At 67.9% G+C, this 18,748-nt stretch overlaps 2 protein-coding genes across 3 annotated transcripts; both read right to left on the bottom strand.

Moving 5' to 3' along the window:
* Positions 1-1,283: 1,283 nt before the first annotated feature.
* CILP2 (cartilage intermediate layer protein 2) lies at positions 1,284-9,370 on the bottom strand. The gene is made up of 8 exons (XM_068173718.1): positions 9,271-9,370; positions 7,152-7,271; positions 6,436-6,708; positions 5,645-5,827; positions 4,756-5,238; positions 4,561-4,669; positions 4,314-4,471; positions 1,284-4,227 (listed from the first exon to the last, which is right to left on the bottom strand). Exons 1-8 carry the CDS (start codon positions 9,368-9,370, stop codon positions 1,847-1,849), a joined length of 3,807 nt encoding a protein of 1,268 aa, XP_068029819.1. The 3' UTR covers positions 1,284-1,846.
* A 1,782-nt stretch (positions 9,371-11,152) lies between these two features.
* YJEFN3 (YjeF N-terminal domain containing 3) lies at positions 11,153-17,864 on the bottom strand. 2 transcript variants are annotated; one of them, XM_068173942.1, is made up of 6 exons: positions 17,768-17,864; positions 15,553-15,661; positions 13,886-13,996; positions 13,681-13,794; positions 12,757-12,907; positions 11,153-11,406 (listed from the first exon to the last, which is right to left on the bottom strand). In XM_068173942.1, exons 1-6 carry the CDS (start codon positions 17,812-17,814, stop codon positions 11,207-11,209), a joined length of 732 nt encoding a protein of 243 aa, XP_068030043.1. In that variant the 5' UTR covers positions 17,815-17,864; the 3' UTR covers positions 11,153-11,206. The 2 variants fall into 2 exon arrangements, with proteins under 2 accessions (XP_068030043.1, XP_068030044.1); XM_068173943.1 differs by having other exon boundaries at positions 15,553-15,665; positions 17,768-17,857.
* Positions 17,865-18,748: the final 884 nt, after the last annotated feature.

Here is an 18,748-nt window from a genome sequence, read left to right as displayed (position 1 = left end):
TGTCCCGGCCGCTGCCACCGGGAGTTTCCCCCGCGTGTCCCTGGGGAGGGGACGTGGAACCGGTGGGGACAATTCCTGGAACCCGGGGAAAATCAGGATCCGGGGAAAGGCAGGACCCAAACCAGGGAGAATCCAGGGATAAGGAACATCCAGGGAATAAAGCAGGGATGGAGAAGATTTAGGGACAGGCGGGAGCCAGGGAAAAGGAGCACCCAGGAACGGGCAGCAGTTAGGATAAGGATCACCCGGGATAAGTAGAATCCGGGATAAGGAGAATCCGGGATAAAGAGAATCCAGGGAAAAACAGCGCCCAGGATAAGGAGCAGCCAGGGATGAGAGAGAGATTCAGAGACGGGCAGGATCCAGGGGAAAAGGGCACCTAGGAAAAGGAGCAGCCAGGATAAGGAGAATCCAGGACAGGGAAAATCCAGGATAAGGAGAAACCAGGACAGGGAAAATCCAGGATAAGGAGAAACCAGGGAAAAACAACACCCAGGACAGGGAGAGCCCAGGGCAGGGAGCAGCCGGGCACAGGCAGCACGCAGATTTTGGGAAGGAGGGGTTGGAATGACACCTCGCCATGGAATCTCAGCATTCCAGGTGCCTCCTCCCTCCCTCTCCCTCTCCCCCCCGCCGTGCCGGCATCCGCCCGCGCTGGGATCGCATCCCGGCGGGACCGGGCCGGGACAGCGGGGCCGGGATTTGGCCGCTGCTCCGGCCAAGGAACCCCCCCGGGGGCCCCCGCGCCCCCTTTGATCCCGCATCCAGCGAGAAGGGTGGAAAAAGGGTGGAAAAATGCCGCGCCGGGGCCAGGGCGGCTTGGAGAAGGGAAATGTTGTCCCGGGTTTGGCCCCATAAACGCCGCCTGTTCCATTACAGCATCCGCGGCTGGGGCGGCGGGGAGGGAGCGGGGGGGACACCCAAAAATAACCCCGCCGGGGACACCCAGGTGGCAGCAGGACGGAGCCACCCCGTCCCCCACCCTGCTGGGGTCACGCGGGGGGTGCCCGGCTGGTGGCTCGGCACATCCCGGGGCCGGGGGGGCGCCGGGAGGGTCCCCCCGCCCCGTCTGCCACGTCCCGCTGGCCGCGGGGAGCTGGCACCGCGCCCCCCCGCCGCTGCCAGCCCGGCTGAGCCCGGCCCAAGGCAAACAGGAGCGGCCGGGACGGTGCTACCGAACGGGGGCAGGGGTTGGGGACAGCGGGGGACACGCGGGGGACACGCCGGGGACACGCGGGGCTGGGCCCCCCCCCGTCCCGGAGAAGCCCAGCAGCCAGGCGGGTGTACAAGAATTGTATATTTTGTAATAAATAATGTACAAATCCGCCCAAATCCGGGCCGGCGCGGTGGCCGAGGTGCCGCGGGGGTGGCACCGGCCCCCGGGTGGGGGTGGCACCGCAGGGAGGGAGTTTCATCCGCGTTGTCCTTGGGGTTTCCTCCCAAAAAATCCCGGTTTTGTGGGATTCGGGGGTGAAATCAGTGCCGCCAGCTCCCGGCGCGGGCACACCGGGGCTCCGCCGGTGGCACGGGGCAAAGCACCGGGCGGGGACCCCCTTGCCATGCCCGCCCCTTCCCCGGCTTGCTCCCACCCCCTCTTTTATTATTTTTATTTCGATCCCGTCCGCGGCGCCTCCGGCACCGCCAGCGCGGGGCTGAGCACCAAGAGGAGGCAGCGACAGCACCGGGGGGGTGGCGGGACCCCCTCCCCACGTCGCCGCTGTCCCCTGACCCCCGTCCCCCGCTCCGCGTGTCCCCCCAATCCTTCGGGCGTTATAAATGAGCGCGGCCAAAAGCGACGGGGAAAGGGGGCGACAAAGCAGAGCCGAGGAGGGGACACGGAGGGGACTCAGGGCTGTCCCCGCGGCCGGCCCGGTCTCCGCTGGCTGCTGGGGGTCCGGCGGGTGGGCCCGGGGGCTCCGGAGGCGAAGTCCATCACCTCGGGGGGAGCGCGGCGCAGCTCGGACCTCCCCATCTCCCTGCGGATCTCGGCCAGCGCCTCGGCCGGGGCGCTCAGCAGGCGCTGGAAGAAGCTCTCCCTGCCCGGCGGCCGCTCCTGGCACTCGAAGGTGACGGCCGTGCCCTCGCCCGCCCTCATCTCCCTCGAGAAGCCGTCCGAGGTGCCCGCGAAGCAGCGGCCGATGGCGATTTCCTTGGCCAGCCGCGGGTTCTGGTCCGTCACGGTGTAGATGCCGTAGTTGTGGCCCAGCGGGTCCAGCGGGGCCAGCATGGAGAAGGCCCCGGTGTGGTTGTTGTCGGCCAGCGGCGGGTGGCGGCTCAGGTAGTCCCGCAGGAGCCCGTTGACGGCCGTGCGGCGGCAGCTGCCCTGGGGCACGATGGACACCAGGGTTCTGTCCACCAGGCTCTGGTCGAAGAGCATCCCGCCGCACTTGAACTCCACGCAGGCCCCCGAGGTGTTGTCCAGCAGCGGATCCCGCACGCTCCGGCTGTCCCGCAGCCCGTAGAGCTGGCCCCGGGTGCGGGGGTGGCTGCCCCCAACGTTCCGCGACCTCACCATGTACTCCTGCGGCCCCTCCAGCTGCACCTTGATGAAGCATGCCCGGAACTCCTGCGGGTTGGGCCACCACGCCAGGTAGTCACCGGTCCAGGAGGTGATGTCGCTCTCCTTGAAGGGCACCACGTTGTACTCGTACTTGTCCACCTCCACGCGGTAGAAGCGCAGGTGGTTGGCGCTGACCGGCGCCTCCTCGCACTCCCGCAGGCTCCGGTAGGAGTAGACGGGGCCGTTGTTCTCGTCCACGTTGTTGGGGTCGGGCTTGGCCACGTTGATCTGGAACGCCGTCTTCTTCAGCGCCGGGTCCTCGTGGTCCGAGCGCCGGTAGCCCAGCTTGCCCAGGTAGGGCTGCGCCACCCCCACGGCGTTGGGGTTGAGCTTGGGGCTGGAGGCCACGGCTTCCAGCTCCTCGCCGCCCAGCGTGGCCGTGACCAGGGCCGCGTAGGCGTCGGGGCGCTGGGCGTCGCAGAAGGCGGGCAGGCAGGCGCCGTTGGGGCCGGTGACCACGCTGTCGAAGCGGCCCCAGGCCCGCGGGTTGCTGGGGAAGCCGGGCTGCGGCTCCAGGTTGATGAGGCTGACCACCACACCTTCCAGCTGCTCGTAGGGGTTGAACTTCTCGTTGCTGTAGGCCCTGACCTTGACGAAGCAGCGGCGGTCCTCGGGCACGTCCAGGTTGAAGAGGCGCCGCTCGCGGATCTCCAGGTTGCCCACCAGGAAGGTCCTCTCCTCCCTCTTCCTCCGGCCGCCCCCGGCCGGCCGCAGCACGCCCTCCTCCTCCCACAGGCCGCTCTCGGGGTTCAAGGACCACAGCTTCATCTTCTGCAGGTGCTCGGGCATCCACACCTGTGCCGTGTCCATCCTCACCTGCACCGGCCCCGCCTGCAGCGCCGCGCCGCTGTCACCCTCGCGGAAATCCACGGCGAACATGCCGTAGGTGCGCAGGGGGACGATCTCCCCCTCGGCGTTGGTGAAGCTCAGGTCGCTGGAGGCGGCGCTGGCCGTGGCCACGTCCCTGGGGTCCACAAAGGTGACGCTGGCCTTGACCGTGCCGTTGAAAACCTCCCCGGACGGCCGCAGGAAGGCTCCGGCCGGCAGCACCAGCTCCCCGACGGGCTCCCGGCCGCCGGCCTCCCCCAGAGGGATGGCGTTGCTCCGGCCGCCGTCCAGCTCCACCGGCTCCTTCTTGCGCAGCATCTTCACCTCCTGGTACACGGCTCCTCCCCGCCGGTCGAAGGGCAGCACCTTGACGGCGTCCACCAAGCGCTGCTGGCCGTCCACGAAGCGAGCGACCAGGCGCTGCGTGTCGGGCGGCACCTCGATGGTGAAGGAGCCCTGGTAGCCCGTGAAGCCCACCTTCCTGCCCCCCAGGAAGATGTGGCCGAAGCGCAGCGGCTCCCCGGTGTCGGCCGCCGTCACCCGGCCCTGCACCAGCGCCCGGGGCTGGGCGCAGGGCCCGCAGCCGCACTCGGCCACCACCTTGAGGGGCAGCACGGAGCCGGCGCACGGCACCTGCCGCAGCTCCATCCTCCGCACCCCGCAGCAGCGCCCCGACTCCCCCCCGCACCCCGAGGGCTCCGCGGGGCCGCCCGGGCACGGCGAGGCCGGGCAGCGCCCCACGTTGTAGTAGCGGGAGCCGCTGGCATCCTGCGGGCACTCGCTGGGCAGCTCCACCAGGCTGGGCTCCGGCTCCGCCCTGCAGCTCTGCTGGCCCTGGGCTGGGGGCACGGGGAGGGGGGGGGAGGGCATTAGAGGGCTCGGTGGGGGTCTCGCCACCCCGGAGGAGCCCCCCGTGCCCGCTCACCCAGCACGGTGAGCTGTGCGGGCGCCGAGCGGATGGCGCCCGCCTCGGAGCTGGCTTTGCAGTGGTAGGTGCCAGCCTGCTCCGGTGCCAGCCCCCGCAGCGCCAGGCGGCCGCTGCTGCGCTGAGCGCTGCCCTCCAGCAGCGTCCCGTTGTGGTACCTGCGGGGACAGGCGACAGGCGACGGGCGACAGGCTCAGCGGGGACACCGCCGCCGCCGCCACCGCCCGTGCCCGCCGTGCCAGCTCACCAGTAATATTTCTGGGGCGCGGGGGTGCCCGAGGCTTTGCAGCAGAAGGTCACGTCCTGCCCGGCCTCCCGCACCCTGGCCGCGGGGTGCAGCACCATGTGGGGCTTCTCTGCAAAGGGCCGAGAGGGGCAGCGAGCCCATGGGCACCCCCGGCTCGCCCCCAGGGCTGCCCCCACACCCCCCGCGCCTTCTCACCGAGCCGCCGCAGCTTCAGGTGCGCCACGGCCACGCCCGAGCCGTTGGTGACGATGGGTGCCAGCCCCGGGGCGAAGCCATCGCGGTGGGCGCTGAGGTTGGCGGCGGGGCCCGGGCACAGCCCCGAGGCCGTGAAGCGCCCCTGGGCATCGCTGCGGGCCAGCAGCACGGGCGGGCGGCCCTCCAGGTAGACGCGGGCGCCGGGCAGTGCCACCCCGCCCGCTGTCACCACCGTGCCCCGCAGCGTGTGCCCGGGGCAGCCTGCGGGGGGCTCAGAGCCCGCAGGCAGCGGGGGCACCGCGGAGGGGGCACCGGGGGGGTTACCTGGGCACGGTGAGCGGGGACATTTCTGCGCCTCGGTGGCACGGCCGGGACACGGGGGGCTCTTGGCGCCCCGGCAGCTCCGGCGCCGGACGCGCGTCCCGGAGCGGCCGCAGCTGCGGGAGCAGGGACCCCAAGCGCCCCATTCCGTCCAGGTGGGCTCTGAGGGGACATTCCCGGTGGCAATCGGGTGCCCCCAATGCCCCGGCTCGGGGTGGCCCCGTTCGGTCACCCCCGGGTCACACCCTCGGCAGAGCAGCCAGAGGTGGGTGGCACCGGGTGGCACCGGGTGGCACCGGGTGGCTTTTCACACCTGCTCCTGCTGTGGGGACTGAGACGGGGACTCAGGTCCTTGGGGAGACCCCTGTCCTTGTCACACCCCAGTGCCACCCCACGGCCACCTCCACCTCTAGCAGCGACTCCGCAGCCACCCCGTGTCCCCTCCCCGGCAGCACCCGGGGCACAGGCGGGTGGCACCGCGGGGTTCAGGTGCCACCCCCACCCCGTGTCCCCTCCCCGGCAGCACCCAGGGCACAGGCGGGTGGCACGGCGGGCTGGCGGTGCCTACCTGGGCAGGGCCCGGCGCTGCAGGGCCGGCGCTCGCTGGCCTTGCCCTGGCACCGCAGCTCCTTGAGCGGGGCCTGGCTGCGGGCGCTGCGGCAGCGCCGGGTGCGGCTCTGAGTGCCCCGGGTGCCGCAGGCGCTGCGCGAGCAGGGGCTCCAGGGCGACCAGTGCGACCAGTAAATGTCATCTGCGGGGACACTGGGAGTAACTGGGAGTAACTGGGAGTAACTGGGAGTAACTGGGAGCGCGCGCGGGCCGGAGACGGCAGCCGAGGGCTTAAAGGGGAAGCACCGCCCCCAGCCCGCAGCCCAGGGGGGACGCAGGTGAGATATGGGTGGCACACAGGGGGGACACGGGTGGGACACAGGTGGGGTTCAGAGGAGATACAGCTGTGCCCCAGCTGTGCCCCAGGTGGATACAGCTGTGACAGGTGTGCCAGAGGTGACACACAGCTGTGCCAGCTGCCCCCCAGGTACCCCTAGCTGCTCCAGCTGCCCCCCAGCTGCCCCCCAGGTACCCCTAGCTGCCCCCCAGCTGTCCCACAGGTGCCCCCAGCTGCCCCCAGGTGTGCCAGGTGCCCCCAGGTGTCCCCCCAGGTGTGTCAGGTGCCCCCCAACTGCCCCCCAGCTGCCCCCAGCTGCCTCCCAGGTGCCCCCAGCTGCCCCCAGGTGTGCCAGGTGCCCCCAGGTGTGTCAGGTACCCCCCAACTGCCCCCCAGCTGCCCCCAGCTGCCCCCAGCTGCCCCCCAGGTGCCCCCAGGTGTCCCCCCAGGTGCCCCAGGTGCCCTGGGCTCACCCCGCGGGCACAGGAAGCGCACGTGGTAGTTGGCGCAGGCCGTGCCCGGTGGCTGCTCGCGGTGCAGGCAGTGGAAGCCGCGCTGGGGGCTGGCATGGACCACCTGGCCCAGGGCCGCGGGCAGCGCCCACTCGGTGCTGCGGGCCTCGATGGCCACGGGCCGGGCGCACACCCGGGCCCCGAAGTAGAACCTGATGGCCGCCAGGCTCTCGTGGTCACCGTCACCCCCCGGGTGGTCGATGTTGAACCACGACGTCCACTCGGCGCCTTCACCTGGGAGAGGGACAGCTGGGGAGAGCTGGGGACAGCTGGGGACAGCTGGGACAGCTGGGACTGCTGGGGATGGGTGGGGATGGGTGGGGATGGGCTGGGGACAGCTGGGGATGGTTGGGGACAGCTTGGGGACACGGAGGGTAGGGGGTGTGGGCATAAAGGGTCACCACTGAGGGGCTGGTGGGGTGGGGACGGCCAGTGGGACACGGTGGGGGGGGTTGTGGGGACATGGAGAGGGGACAGGGTGACCCCAGGGGACACGGCAGGGCGGTCACCACTGAGGGTCGTGTGGGGGGGGTGGCATGAGGGGGGCACTGTCCCCAGATCCATGGGAACGTCACAGCGGTCGCCACCGCTGTCCTTAGGGGTGGCACAGGGTGGGCCCTGCCCCCCGGGACGCTGCAGGGGACACGGTGGCCGCAGGGCCCTCGGGGTGGCCGCACCTGCCGTGCCCAGGTCCGGCTCCTCCAGGTCGGGCGTGGTTTTCCAGGGCTTCCCGGCCGTGCCAGCCTTGCCCGGCTCCGAGTCGTTCTCCAGCGGCTCTGGGGGGCGCAGAGGTGGCACTGCCACGTCCCGGGCTCTGTCCCCAGCCCTGTCCCCGCAGAGGTGGGGACACCCTGCCCCGAGCCCCCCAATCCCTGTCCCCAAGGCCGGGCTGGCGGTGTCACCGAGGGTGGGCCGTGGTGGCCTGGCAGCCAGGGGTGGCCCCGGGGGTGGCCGAGGCTGGACCCACCCCACACCCATGGGGAACGTTCCCAGCCAGCTCCCGGCTGTCCCGGGGGGGACAAGGACATGAGCCCACATCCCCCAGCACAGATGCCACCACCACGGTGCCACCGAGCCCCAGAGCGGGGGGTGACAGGAATCTGGGGTGTCCCCACAGCTGTCGCCGTGTCCCGCAGGCTCCGGGGCCGGCTCTTTCCCCGGGATCCCGCAATTCCAGAGGGGATGGATGTGACACCTCTGTCCCCTGTCACCCGCGGGTGACACCCCTGGGTCACCTTGGGCACCCCACGGCCACCACCCCCCCTCCAGCAGCCACCCCATGGCAGGGACAGACCCTGCCACCCCCTGTCCCTGTCCTCATCTCTGTCCCTGTCCCTGTCCCCATCCCTGTCCCTCTGTCCCTGTCCCCGTCCCTGTCCCTCTGTCCCTGTCCCTGTCCCCGTCCCTGTCCCTCTGTCCCTGTCCCTGTCCCCATCCCTGTCCCTCTGTCCCTGTCCCCATCCCTGTCCCTCTGTCCCCATCCCTGTCCCTCCATCCCCGTGATCCCTGAGAGGACAGAATTCCCTGATCCCCATCCACACCTCCTCCTTGGCAGGTGCCAGCGGTCTCAACTCCCCCGTGCCACCCCTCCTGTGCCACCACCCCCGCCCCCTTTCATTCCCACTGGGACTCGCAAAACACCAGTGGCCCAAAAACCAAAAACCCCAAACCCAAACACCAAAAACCTCAAATCCAAACCCCAAACTCCAATTCCCAAACCCCAAAATCCCAAACTCCAAACCACAAAAACCCCAAAACCCCCAAACCCCAACCCCCAAAACCCCCAAACCCCAATAACCCAAAATCCCAAACCCCAATTCCCAAACCCCAAAAACCCGAAACCTGAACCCCAATTTCTAAAAACCCCAAACCCCCATTCCTAAACCCCAAAAGCCCCAAACCCCAAAACCCCCAAACCCCAAAAACCCCAAACCCCCAAAACCCCAAACCCCAATTCCCAAACCCCAAAAACCCTAAAACCCAAAAACCCCAAACCCCAATTCCTAATTCTCAAACCCCAAAAACCCCAAACCCCAAATCCCAAACCCTAAACCCCCAAAACCCCAAACCCCAAAACCCCCAATTCCCAATTCCCAAACGCCAATAACCCCAAAAACCCCAAACCCCAAACCCCAAACACCCCAAACCCCAAAAACCCCAAACCCCAAAAACTTCAAACCCCAAACCCCAATTCCCAAACCCCAAACCCCCAAAACCCCAAAACCCAAAAACCCCAGTTCCCAAACCCCAAAAACCCCAAAAACTTCAAACCCCAATTCCCAAACCCTAAAAACCCCAAACCCCAATTCCCAAACCCCAAACCCCCAAAACCCCAAAAACCCCAAAAACCCCAAACCCCAATTCCCAAACCCCCAAAACCCCAAACCCCAATTCCCAATTCCCAAACTCTAAAAACCCCAATTCCCAATTCCCAAACCCCAAAAACCCCAAACCCCCAAAACCCCAAACCCCAAAAACCCCAATTCCCAAACCCCAAACCCCCAAAACCCCAAACCCCAAAAACCCCAGTTCCCAAACCCCAAAAACCCCAAAAACCCCAAAAACCCCAAACCCCAATTCCCAAACCCCCAAAACCCCAAACCCCAATTCCCAATTCCCAAACCCTAAAAACCCCAAAAACCCCAAAAAACCCCAATTCCCAATTCCCAAACCCCAAACCCCCAAAACCCCAAACCCCAAAACCCCAAACCCCAATTCCCAATTCCCAAACCCTAAAAACCCCAAACCCCAATTCCCAATTCCCAAACCCCAAAACCCCAAACCCCAATCCCTTACCTGCTCCCAGCGCCAGCGCCGCCAGCACCGCCAGCCGTGCCAGCAGCCGTGCCAGCCGTGCCAGCCGTGCCAGCCGTGCCAGCCGTGCCAGCTGTGCCATGGCTGCTCCGGGCGGCGACTGCGGCCGCTGCCGGGGCCGGCGCGGCTTTTATGGGGCGCGGGTTCGGCCCGTGCGCGCTCCGGGAGCCGCGTCAGGAGCGGAGCCCTGCCCGGGGCAGCTCCGGCAGCTCCGCCGTTGTTTTTGTCCAGCTGCTAAAATTGGATGCGCCGGGGAATGCAGCGGGAGGGAGGGAAAAGTGGAAATACCGGGAGAAGTGAAATACGGGGGGAAGGAAAATACGGGGGAAATTAATCTATGGGGGAAAGGAAAATACAGGAAAAAATTAAAATGCGGGGTAGTAAAAATACAGGAAAAATAAAAATGCGGAGAAAATAAAAATACAGGGAAAATAAAAACACAGGAAAAATAAAAATATGGGGAAAATAAAAATACAGGAAAAAAATAGGGGGAAAATAAAAATACAGGGGAAATAAAAATACAGGGGAAATAAAAATACAGGGGAAATAAAAATACAGGAAAAGGGAAAGGAAGGAGCTGAGGCCGCCCTGGAGGTGGCGGCGGCGCCCTTGGGGACACGGCGGTGACCAAGAGGTCCCCAAGCGGGGACACCGCACGGGATGGGGGTGGCCAAGTGGGGGGAGGTTGGGGATGTCCCGAATTGCCCCAAATCCGCCCCCTCCAATTCCATCCCTGCTCTGACCCAAACCTCGCACCGGGATCTGGGGGTTCGCCCTCTGGAAGGGGCGCTGGGAGGGGTTGGAGGGGACTGGGATGGACTGGGATGGACTGGGATGGACTGGGAGCCCCCCAGCTCTCTCCCAAATCCCCCCAATTCCCCCCACACGCCTCATTTACCCCAAATCCATCAAAATCTAGGAATCCTCTCTGACCTGGGGGCACCGGGAAGGGCTGGAGGAGATGTGGGACGAACGCGGCGCCCCCGACCCACAAGGTCCCAAATCCGCCCCCAAATTCCCTCCCGGCCCGGGACCCGGGGATCCGCTCTCATTTGGGGCGCGGGGGGCGCCGGGGGCTCTGGGATGAGCGGAAATCCCGGCGCATTCCCGGCATTCCGGCGCCTCCCGGGGCCGGGGCAGCTCCCGGGGCTCCGCTGGGGTCACGGCCACCCCGCCCGCGCTGGGACACAGGGGACAGTCCCCAGGGGTGGCTCGTCACCCTTAGGGACATCCCCGTGGCGTGGGGGGTGGTCCCCGGCTCCCTTTCCCGGGTTTTTTTGGGGGGGATTTCTGTGGGATTTCAGCCCCGCGGGACCCCGGCGGTGCCCGTGGGGGTGACAGGGGAGGTGACACCGCTCCGTCCCCAGCAGAGGGGTGGTGGCACCGCCAGGGGGGTCAGGCCAGGTCCCCAGGCCTTGGACTGAGTCTCAGGACAAGTCCCCAAGCCAAGCCAAGGCCACCAAGGTCCCCCTGTCCCCATCTCCAACTCGCCCCTGCTGGAGCCAGCAGCGCTTTGGTTTTGGGGTCCCAGGGCCACCAGCACTTTATTTCGGGGGTCACGGGGCCAGCAGGGGGTCATTTTGGGGGCCACCAGAGGTTTATTTGGGATCCCAGGGCCACCAGGGCTTTATTTGGGGTCACAGGGCCACCATCAGAGGTTTCTTTGGGGTCCCAGGGCCACCGGGGGTTTCTTTGGGGTTACAAGACCACCAGGGTTTTATTTGGGGTCCCAGGGCCACCACCAGGGGTTTATTTGGGGGTCCCAGGTCCCCCAGGGGTTTCTTTGGGATCACAGGGCCACCACCAGAGGTTTATTTGGGGTCACAAACCCACCAGGGTTTTATTTGGGGTCCCAGGACCCCCGGGGGTGATTTGGGGTCCCAGGGGTTGATTTGGGGTCCCAGGGGTTCGTGTGGGGTCACAGGGCCACCACGCAGTCGCTGCCCGGGTACTCCCGGGGGCTGATCCCGAATTTCCGCTGCAGCTCCTCGGGCACGAAGCGCCCGGCCAGGAAATGTCGCCGTCCCTGGAAGCGCCGCGCCACCTCCTTGGGGGCCGCCAGCGACACCAGCACGTCCGGGCTGATGTCACCGCTGCCACCCGCCCCGGCCGCCCACCCTGCGGAGCGGGGACGGCGGTCACGGCGACACCGGGGGACAGCGGGGACACCCGGGGACATGGAGAGGGGACAGCGGGACACCCGGGGACAGAGGGACCCCAAGGGACCCCGCCCTGCAGACAGGGGACACGAGTGACCCCAGGGGACACGGAACGGTCTGTGGGGTCACGGACAGAGGACAGGCGTGACCCCAGGGGACACATGCCCCCCGTGGGGACACACGGGGTGGCTCAGGGGTGGCCCGGGGTCCCGCTGCTGCCGTGGACGGTGACAGGGAGGGCACGGGGGGGTGGCAGCGCCGGGGTTTGTCCCCGCGGGGATCCACCCAGGGGGGGATGGGGTGACACGGCCAGGCCGGGTGGGGACACGGGTGATGACAATCCCAGGCCTGGCCAGCAGCCACGCGGCGGTTTGGGAATGTTTGGGAATGTTTGGGAATGCCAGCTGGGAGTGACGTCATGTCTCGGGCCGGGCACTTGGTTATTTCCCCTGGGTGTCCCAGTCCCGCCTGGAGCCCCGGGGGGGTCCCGGGGATGTCCCCACCCCGCCAGGGCCCCCGCGGGGCTCCGGCGTGACACCGCCACCGCGGCGCGGTGACAGCGGCCTGGGGGGGACCGGGGGGACACGGGGAGTGCCTGAGGGGACACCGGGAACACCTGAGGGGACACGGGGAGTGCCTGAGGGGACACCGGGAACACCTGAGGGGACACCGGGAACACCTGAGGGGACACGGGGAGAGCCTGAGGGGACACCGGGAACACCTGAGGGGACACGGGCAGCGCCTGAGGGGACACGGGGAGCGCCTGAGGGGACACGGGGAACAGCTGAGGGGACACCGGGAACAACTGAGGGGACACGGGGAACACCTGAGGGGACACGGGGAGTGCCTGAGGGGACACGGGGAACACCTGAGGGGACACGGGCAGCACCTGAGGGGACACCGGGAACACCTGAGGGGACACGGGGAAAACCTGAGGGGACACGGGGAAAACCTGAGGGGACACCGGGAACACCTGAGGGGACACGGGGAACACCTGAGGGGACACCGGGAACACCTGAGGGGACACGGGCAGCACCTGAGGGGACACGGGGAGCGCCTGAGGGGACACGGGGAACACCTGAGGGGACACGGGGAACACCTGAGGGGACACGGGGAACACCTGAGGGGACACGGGGAACACCTGAGGGGACACGGGGAGAGCCTGAGGGGACACGGGGAACACCTGAGGGGACACGGGCAGCACCTGAGGGGACACGGGCAGCACCTGAGGGGACACCGGGAACACCTGAGGGGACACGGGGAAAACCTGAGGGGACACCGGGAACACCTGAGGGGACACGGGCAGCACCTGAGGGGACATCCAGGCTGACGATGGGGATGCGGACGTGCCTGAGCGTGGCCAGGATGGCCGCGCACGGCTCTGTCCCCTCGGCCACCTCGGCCTCGGCTCCCAGCACCGCGTCCACCACGGCGTTGTAGGCGTCGTTGATGAGCTGCACCTGGAGGCGACAGCGACATTTGGGCTGTCCCCGTGTCACCTCTGACGGGACAAACCCGGCGATGCCGTTTTCCTGCCAAAACAAATCCCCCCCCAGGCGCAGCGGCAGCGAGGGCGGGGCCGCGGAGCCGAGCCCGGCACGCCGAGACGCGCGGCCCGGGCCAGGACGGCGATTTTTGGGTCAAATTCCTCCGTTCCCAGCGCTGGGAGATTCCAAAAATAACAGAGCTGGTGGCTGGAGGCAGCAGCCGCTGGATTTCATGGCATCCCCGGGATCCCGGCAGCGCCGGGATGGGGCGGGGAGGGGGGAAAGGGAGGGAAAAGGGGAGAAAATCAGATCCGGGGGGTCTGGGGGGGTTTGAGGGGTTCTGGGGTTCGGGGAGGGGAAAAGGGAAGAGAAGAGTGGTAAACAGGGGGATTTTGGGGGGCGGGGAGGAGAAAGAGAGAAGGGAAAGAGAGAAGGGAAAGAGGGGTAAATCAGTGATACTGGGCAGGGGGATTTTAGGGAGAGGGGAGGGAAAAAAGAGAAGGAAAAAAGGGGGATTTGGGAGTTCAGAGAGGGAAAAAGGGAAGGAGAAGAGGGATGACCAGGGGGAATTTGGGGGGCGGGGAGGGGAAAAAAGAGAAGGGAAAGAGAGAAGGGAAAAAAGGGTAACCAGGGGGATTTGGGGATTTCAAAGGAAGGGGAAAGGGAGGGAGAAGGGGGATAAACAGGGGGATTTCAAGGGAGGGGGAAAAGGGGGACAGGCAGGGGATTTGGGGGGTGGGGGTCACCTCGGTGGGCAGGTAGGACAGGAAGGGGATGTCCATCTTCTCGCACTGCGTGGTGAAGTCGCGGTGCAGCGGGTCCGGGGAGCGCTTGGGGTAGAAGATGGTGGGCTCGTAATCCTGCGGGAACACGGGAGCGCTGGGGCCGGGGGGGCTCGGGAGGAAGGCCGGGAGGAGGAGGAGGAGGACGGTGGGGGGCGGAGGTACCCACAAAGCTGCGGAGGTGGCGGGCGCACACCAGCCCGATGGCCCCGTTCTGCGCCGGCCCGCACGCCACGAGCAGCGTGGGCTGCCTGCGCGGCAGCGACGGCAGCGGGAAGGCCTGCGGGGACACCGGGGTGGCACTGTCACACGGCGGGGACAGGGGACACGGGGGGGACAGGGGACACCGGGGTGGCACTGTCACACGGCGGGGACAGGGGACACGGGGGGGACAGGGGACACCGGGGTGGCACTGTCACATGGCGGGGACAGGGGACACGGTGGGGACAGGGGACACTGCGGTGTGGCACTGTCACACGGCAGGGACAGAGGACATGGTGGGGACAGGGGACACTGCGGTGTGGCACTGTCACACGGCAGGGACAGGGGACATGGTGGGGACAGGGGACACTGCGGTGTGGCACTGTCGCACGGCTCCCAGGGACACGGCAGGGACAGGGGGACACGGGGATGGCCTGGTGTCACCCAGGGACATGGCAGGGGGAGCAGGGGAAAGGCTGAGGGGACGTGGGGATGTCACGGTGTCACTGTCACATGGCACCCAGGGTGGGATGGAGGTGGCGCATGGAGCAGGACGGGGATGGGATCCATGGCATGGCACGGCGTGGCACAGCATGGCATGGCATCCACAGCAGGACCTGGGTAGCACTCGGAGTGGGATGGAACTGGGGCCGTACTGGGATGAGGATGGTGCCCGCGGGGCGATGAAGACGATGCCCACAGTGGGATGAAGACGATGCCAGCAGTCGGGTGAGGACGGCGCCCGTCCTGGGGTGAGGACGATGCCTGTGGTGGAATGCCAGGGTGGGCTCAGGAAGATGTCCGGGCTGGGATGGGGAAGGTGCCCCGGGTGGGGTCGGGGTGATGCCCAGGGCAGGAGCAGGGAGATGCCCCGGCTGGGCCGAGGACGCTGCCCGGGCCAGGCCGTGCCCGCGGCCCCCCCATCCCGCCCGCTGCACATTCCAGGATCCGCTGGGCGGGCGGGAGGGAGGGAGGGAGGGAGGCTCTGTTTATCCACTGACGGATTTTTTCCTGCTCACGGATCCTGGCTCCGGGACCCGTCCCCAGCGCCTGGAGCGGGACACGGCCCTGGTAGCCCGGCCCTGGCCCTGGCCCAGCGCTGGCCACGCCGCCGGGACCTCCTGGCACCGGGGACACGAGAGCGGGGACACCGCGGGGACACCCCGGCCGGCTGGGCGAGCCGGAGCTGGGGTGGCCCTGAGGAAGAGGAGGATGCTGAGCCCCAGGTGGGGTCAGGGATGCTGCAACAGCTCCAGCACCAAAACATTTCCGCTCCTCAGGCAGCCCTTGGAGCAGGGAAGGGCCGATGGAAAAGCTGAGGCGGGCGCGGAGCTCTCGGCCCGAGGCACAAAGCTGCCCTTGATGGACCCCTGGTCCTCCTCCTCCTCCTCCTCCTCCTCCTCCTCTTCCTGCTGCTGCTGCTCCTCACATCCCTCACGAGCCCCGGGCGATCCCAGCAGCAGCGACATCGCCAGGGCACGGGGACACCTGGGCACCTCTGGGGACCCCCACGGCCCCGCCCCGACCCCCCGGGAAGGGCTGAGCATCCCCCTCCCCATGCGGACCCCAGCCCCGGAGCGGTGTCCCCAGCCCCTCTGGGGTGTCCCCAGCCCCTCGGGGTGTCCCCAGCCTCACCTTGGTGACAGCCACGGCACAGGCGTGTCCCCAGATCTCGATCAGCTGCTGCCGCCCGAAGCGGTAATCCTCCAGCAGCTCCTTCTCCATGGCCTCCGCCTCCGCCTGGCTGCCTTGGGGACAGTCACCGCTCAGGACAGGCGGACAGAGCTGTCCCCACACCCCCGAGACGATTCGGGACCCCGCTTCAGCCCCGGGACGGGATTTTGGGACACGGGGCGTGCGCGCTGGGGGCTCGGGGTGGGCACCGCGGTGGGGACGGGCACGGGTGGCACACGGGTGGCACACGGGTGGCACACGGATGTCGCAGGGATGGCACACGGAGGGGACCGTGAGCCCAGGGCCCGGGGCGGGAGTGGCGCTCGGCCGAGCTGGCGGCAGCCCCGGTTCCCCGGTTACATAAAAGCGAACAAAGCCGCGGTTGTTCCGCCGCCGCCGAGCCCGGAGCTGGCAGCGCCCAGCGCGACAATAATTGCTCACATCTGTTGGCTTCACCTGCGCGGGCGGAGCGGCCTGGGCCGCCTCCAGCGGCCGCCGGGAGGGAACCCGAGCTCCGCCGGGACGGAATCCCGGCAGTACCGGGGGAACCGAGCGGAGCTGGGGGGATCCAGACCCCGCTGGTACCGCCGGGATGGAATCTGAGCCCTTCTGGGGCCGGGATTCCGGCGGTACCGGGGGAACCGAGCGGAGCTGGGGGATCCAGACCCCGCTGGTACCGCCGGGATGGAATCTGAGCCCTTCTGGGGCCGGGATTCCGGCGGTACCGGGGGAACCGAGCGGAGCTGGGGGATCCAGACCCCGCCGTGCCCCGGGTTGGGGGGAACCGCTCAGAGCCAGCCCCGGGAGGGGACCCGGCACTGCCACGGGCAGCTGAGGGGGCCCGGGCTGGGGTCCCGGGTTGCGGCCCGAGGCTGCAGGGTGGTCCCACCCCATCCAGGCTGTCCCCACGGACCAGCCAGAGAGACCCCAGACCAGGCAGAGCCTAAAAAATCCTTTGGTCATTCCAGCAGGCCCCCAGCAAGCTCCTGCTTCCCCCATTCCCACCTCCCATCCCTTGGCTGTCCTGATAAACCTGCCAGGAGAACTTCATCCCGTCCTGTCCCATATTCCCATCCCATCCCTGTCCCCAATCCTTTGGTGCCCTCTAGTGAGTCCCAGCCCTGTCCCAGCCCCACACGGGGGGTCCTGGGGACAAAGCCGGGGGGAAAAGGGGTGGGAAGGGACCGAGCGGTGCCCGGAGCCCCTCCCGTGGCGAGCGGGGGTGGCCGGGGGTGGCCGTGCCCAGCTGTGTTGTCCCTCGCCCAACAAAAGCCACGTGTCTGCCGCAATTCCCCGCGTCCGTTCCCGGAGAGCATTGTCCCTAATCGCTGCTGGCAGGGACACTCCTGGCCCGGCCCCGCGCTGGCTCCGCGGGGCTGGCACCGGCCCCGGGCGGGGGCACACAGCCGGGGGCTCCCCGGGAGCTGCGGCCCCACCCCCGGAACGCATCCCAGCTCCGCATCCCCGATCCACATCCCAGTGTCACACCCCAGTGTCACACCCCAGTGTCACACCCCAGTGTCACATCCCAGTGTCACATCCCAGTCCCATATCCCAGTCCCACACCCCAGTGTCACACCCCAGTGTCACACCCCAGTGTCACATCCCAGTCCCATATCCCAGTCCCATCCCAGTCCCATCCCAGTCCCGTGTCCCGGTCCCATTCCCCGCTCCAGTTCCATCGCTCGCTCCCGGCACAGCCCGGCCGTGGGACCCTCCCGTCCCCGCCGCTTGTCCCGCTGTCCCCGCCGCGTGTCCCGTTGTCCCCCGTGTCCCGCTGTCCCCGCTGTCCCCGGTGCCCATCGCTGCCCATCCCGGGTCCCGCGGGTCTCCGCGCTCCTCTCCCGCCGCCTCCCGGAGCATCCCCGCCGCAGCCATGGAGACCCGGGATGCGGTTGCTCCGGCAACGGCGGCTCCGTGGGTACCGACCCCCCACCCCCCGGTCCCAGGGGACACCCGTGGGGACCGGGACCCCGCCCGGGGGTCCCGCGGGCAGCGCGCGGGGGCTGGCACCGAGCCGGGGCAGCTCCCGGGGCAGCGGGGAGGTCCCGTTCCGCCCCCGCGGGGTCCCGGCACCGGGGAACGGGGCCCGTCCCGGGGCAGCCCCGGCTGAGCGGCACCGCCCGGAGCTGCCGGTGCTGCCGGGGGGGCTCCTCGGGGGGACCCCCGGGCTCACCTGAGGTAGCGGGGCGGCTCCCGGGGGGCGCAGGGCGCGGAGCTCATGGCGGGGAGCGGGACGGCAGCGGCGGCGAAACGGAGCTCGGCAGGAGCGGACCCGGCGGGAGCTGCACGGAGCCTCCGTTCACGGCTGGACCGGATCCGCCGGGATCTCCGCGGACCCTCCGGTCGGACCGGACCCGGCGCCTCCCGCTGCTCTGGATCCCCCGGGAATGCCGAGGATGCTCCGGCCGGACCGGATCCCCCGGGAATGCCGAGGATGCTCCGGCCGGACCGGGGCCGCGCTCGGCGGTGCCGCCCGGGGGGCGGCGGCTCCGGTGCCCCCGCCCCGCTGCCGGTCCGGCCCCGCTGCCGCTGCCGGTGGTTCCCACCCCGGGAATTCAAACCGCGCTGGAATTCCGGTGTTAAACACGCCCAGATCGGGGCTTTTCCAGCGGGATCCGCAGCTCTGGGAGCGGGGAACACGCGCGGAGGGGACGAGGACACGGCCCCTCCTCCATCCCAAATTCCCAGCCCGAATTCCCAGGAAAATCCCCCGGGAGCAAGGGGTGTCCGAGAGCCACGTGGCTCCCAATCCCAAAGGGGGGATCCCAATCCCAAAAGGAGCTCGCAATCCCAAAGGGGGGATCCCAATCCCAAAGGCAGATCCCAATTCCCAGGGGCGGTTCCCAACCCCCAAATGATTTATTTATTCATTTATTAATTCATTTATTAATTATTAATGAGCAGAAGTCAGAACAAGCTTGTGATGGGGGAAACAGCCTGGAGAGGGACAGGAAAAGGGAGAGAAGCTCGGGAAGAAAGCGGGAAGGGCTGGGAAGGAGCAGGAAGGGCAGGTTGGGATTTGGGGGTTGGGTTTGGGATTTGGGGTTGGGTTTGGGATTTGGGTTTGGGGTTGGGATTTGGAGTTGGGATTGGGTTTAGGATTTGGATTTGGGGTTGGGATTGGGTTTGGGGTTTGGGATTTGGGGTTGGGATT

This window comes from Anomalospiza imberbis, chromosome 27, assembly GCF_031753505.1.
Source record: "Anomalospiza imberbis isolate Cuckoo-Finch-1a 21T00152 chromosome 27, ASM3175350v1, whole genome shotgun sequence".
Taxonomy (NCBI): domain Eukaryota; kingdom Metazoa; phylum Chordata; class Aves; order Passeriformes; family Viduidae; genus Anomalospiza; species Anomalospiza imberbis.
The sequence above is the reverse complement of the archived record's forward strand: the minus strand, read 5'-3'. Positions and strand labels throughout refer to the sequence as shown.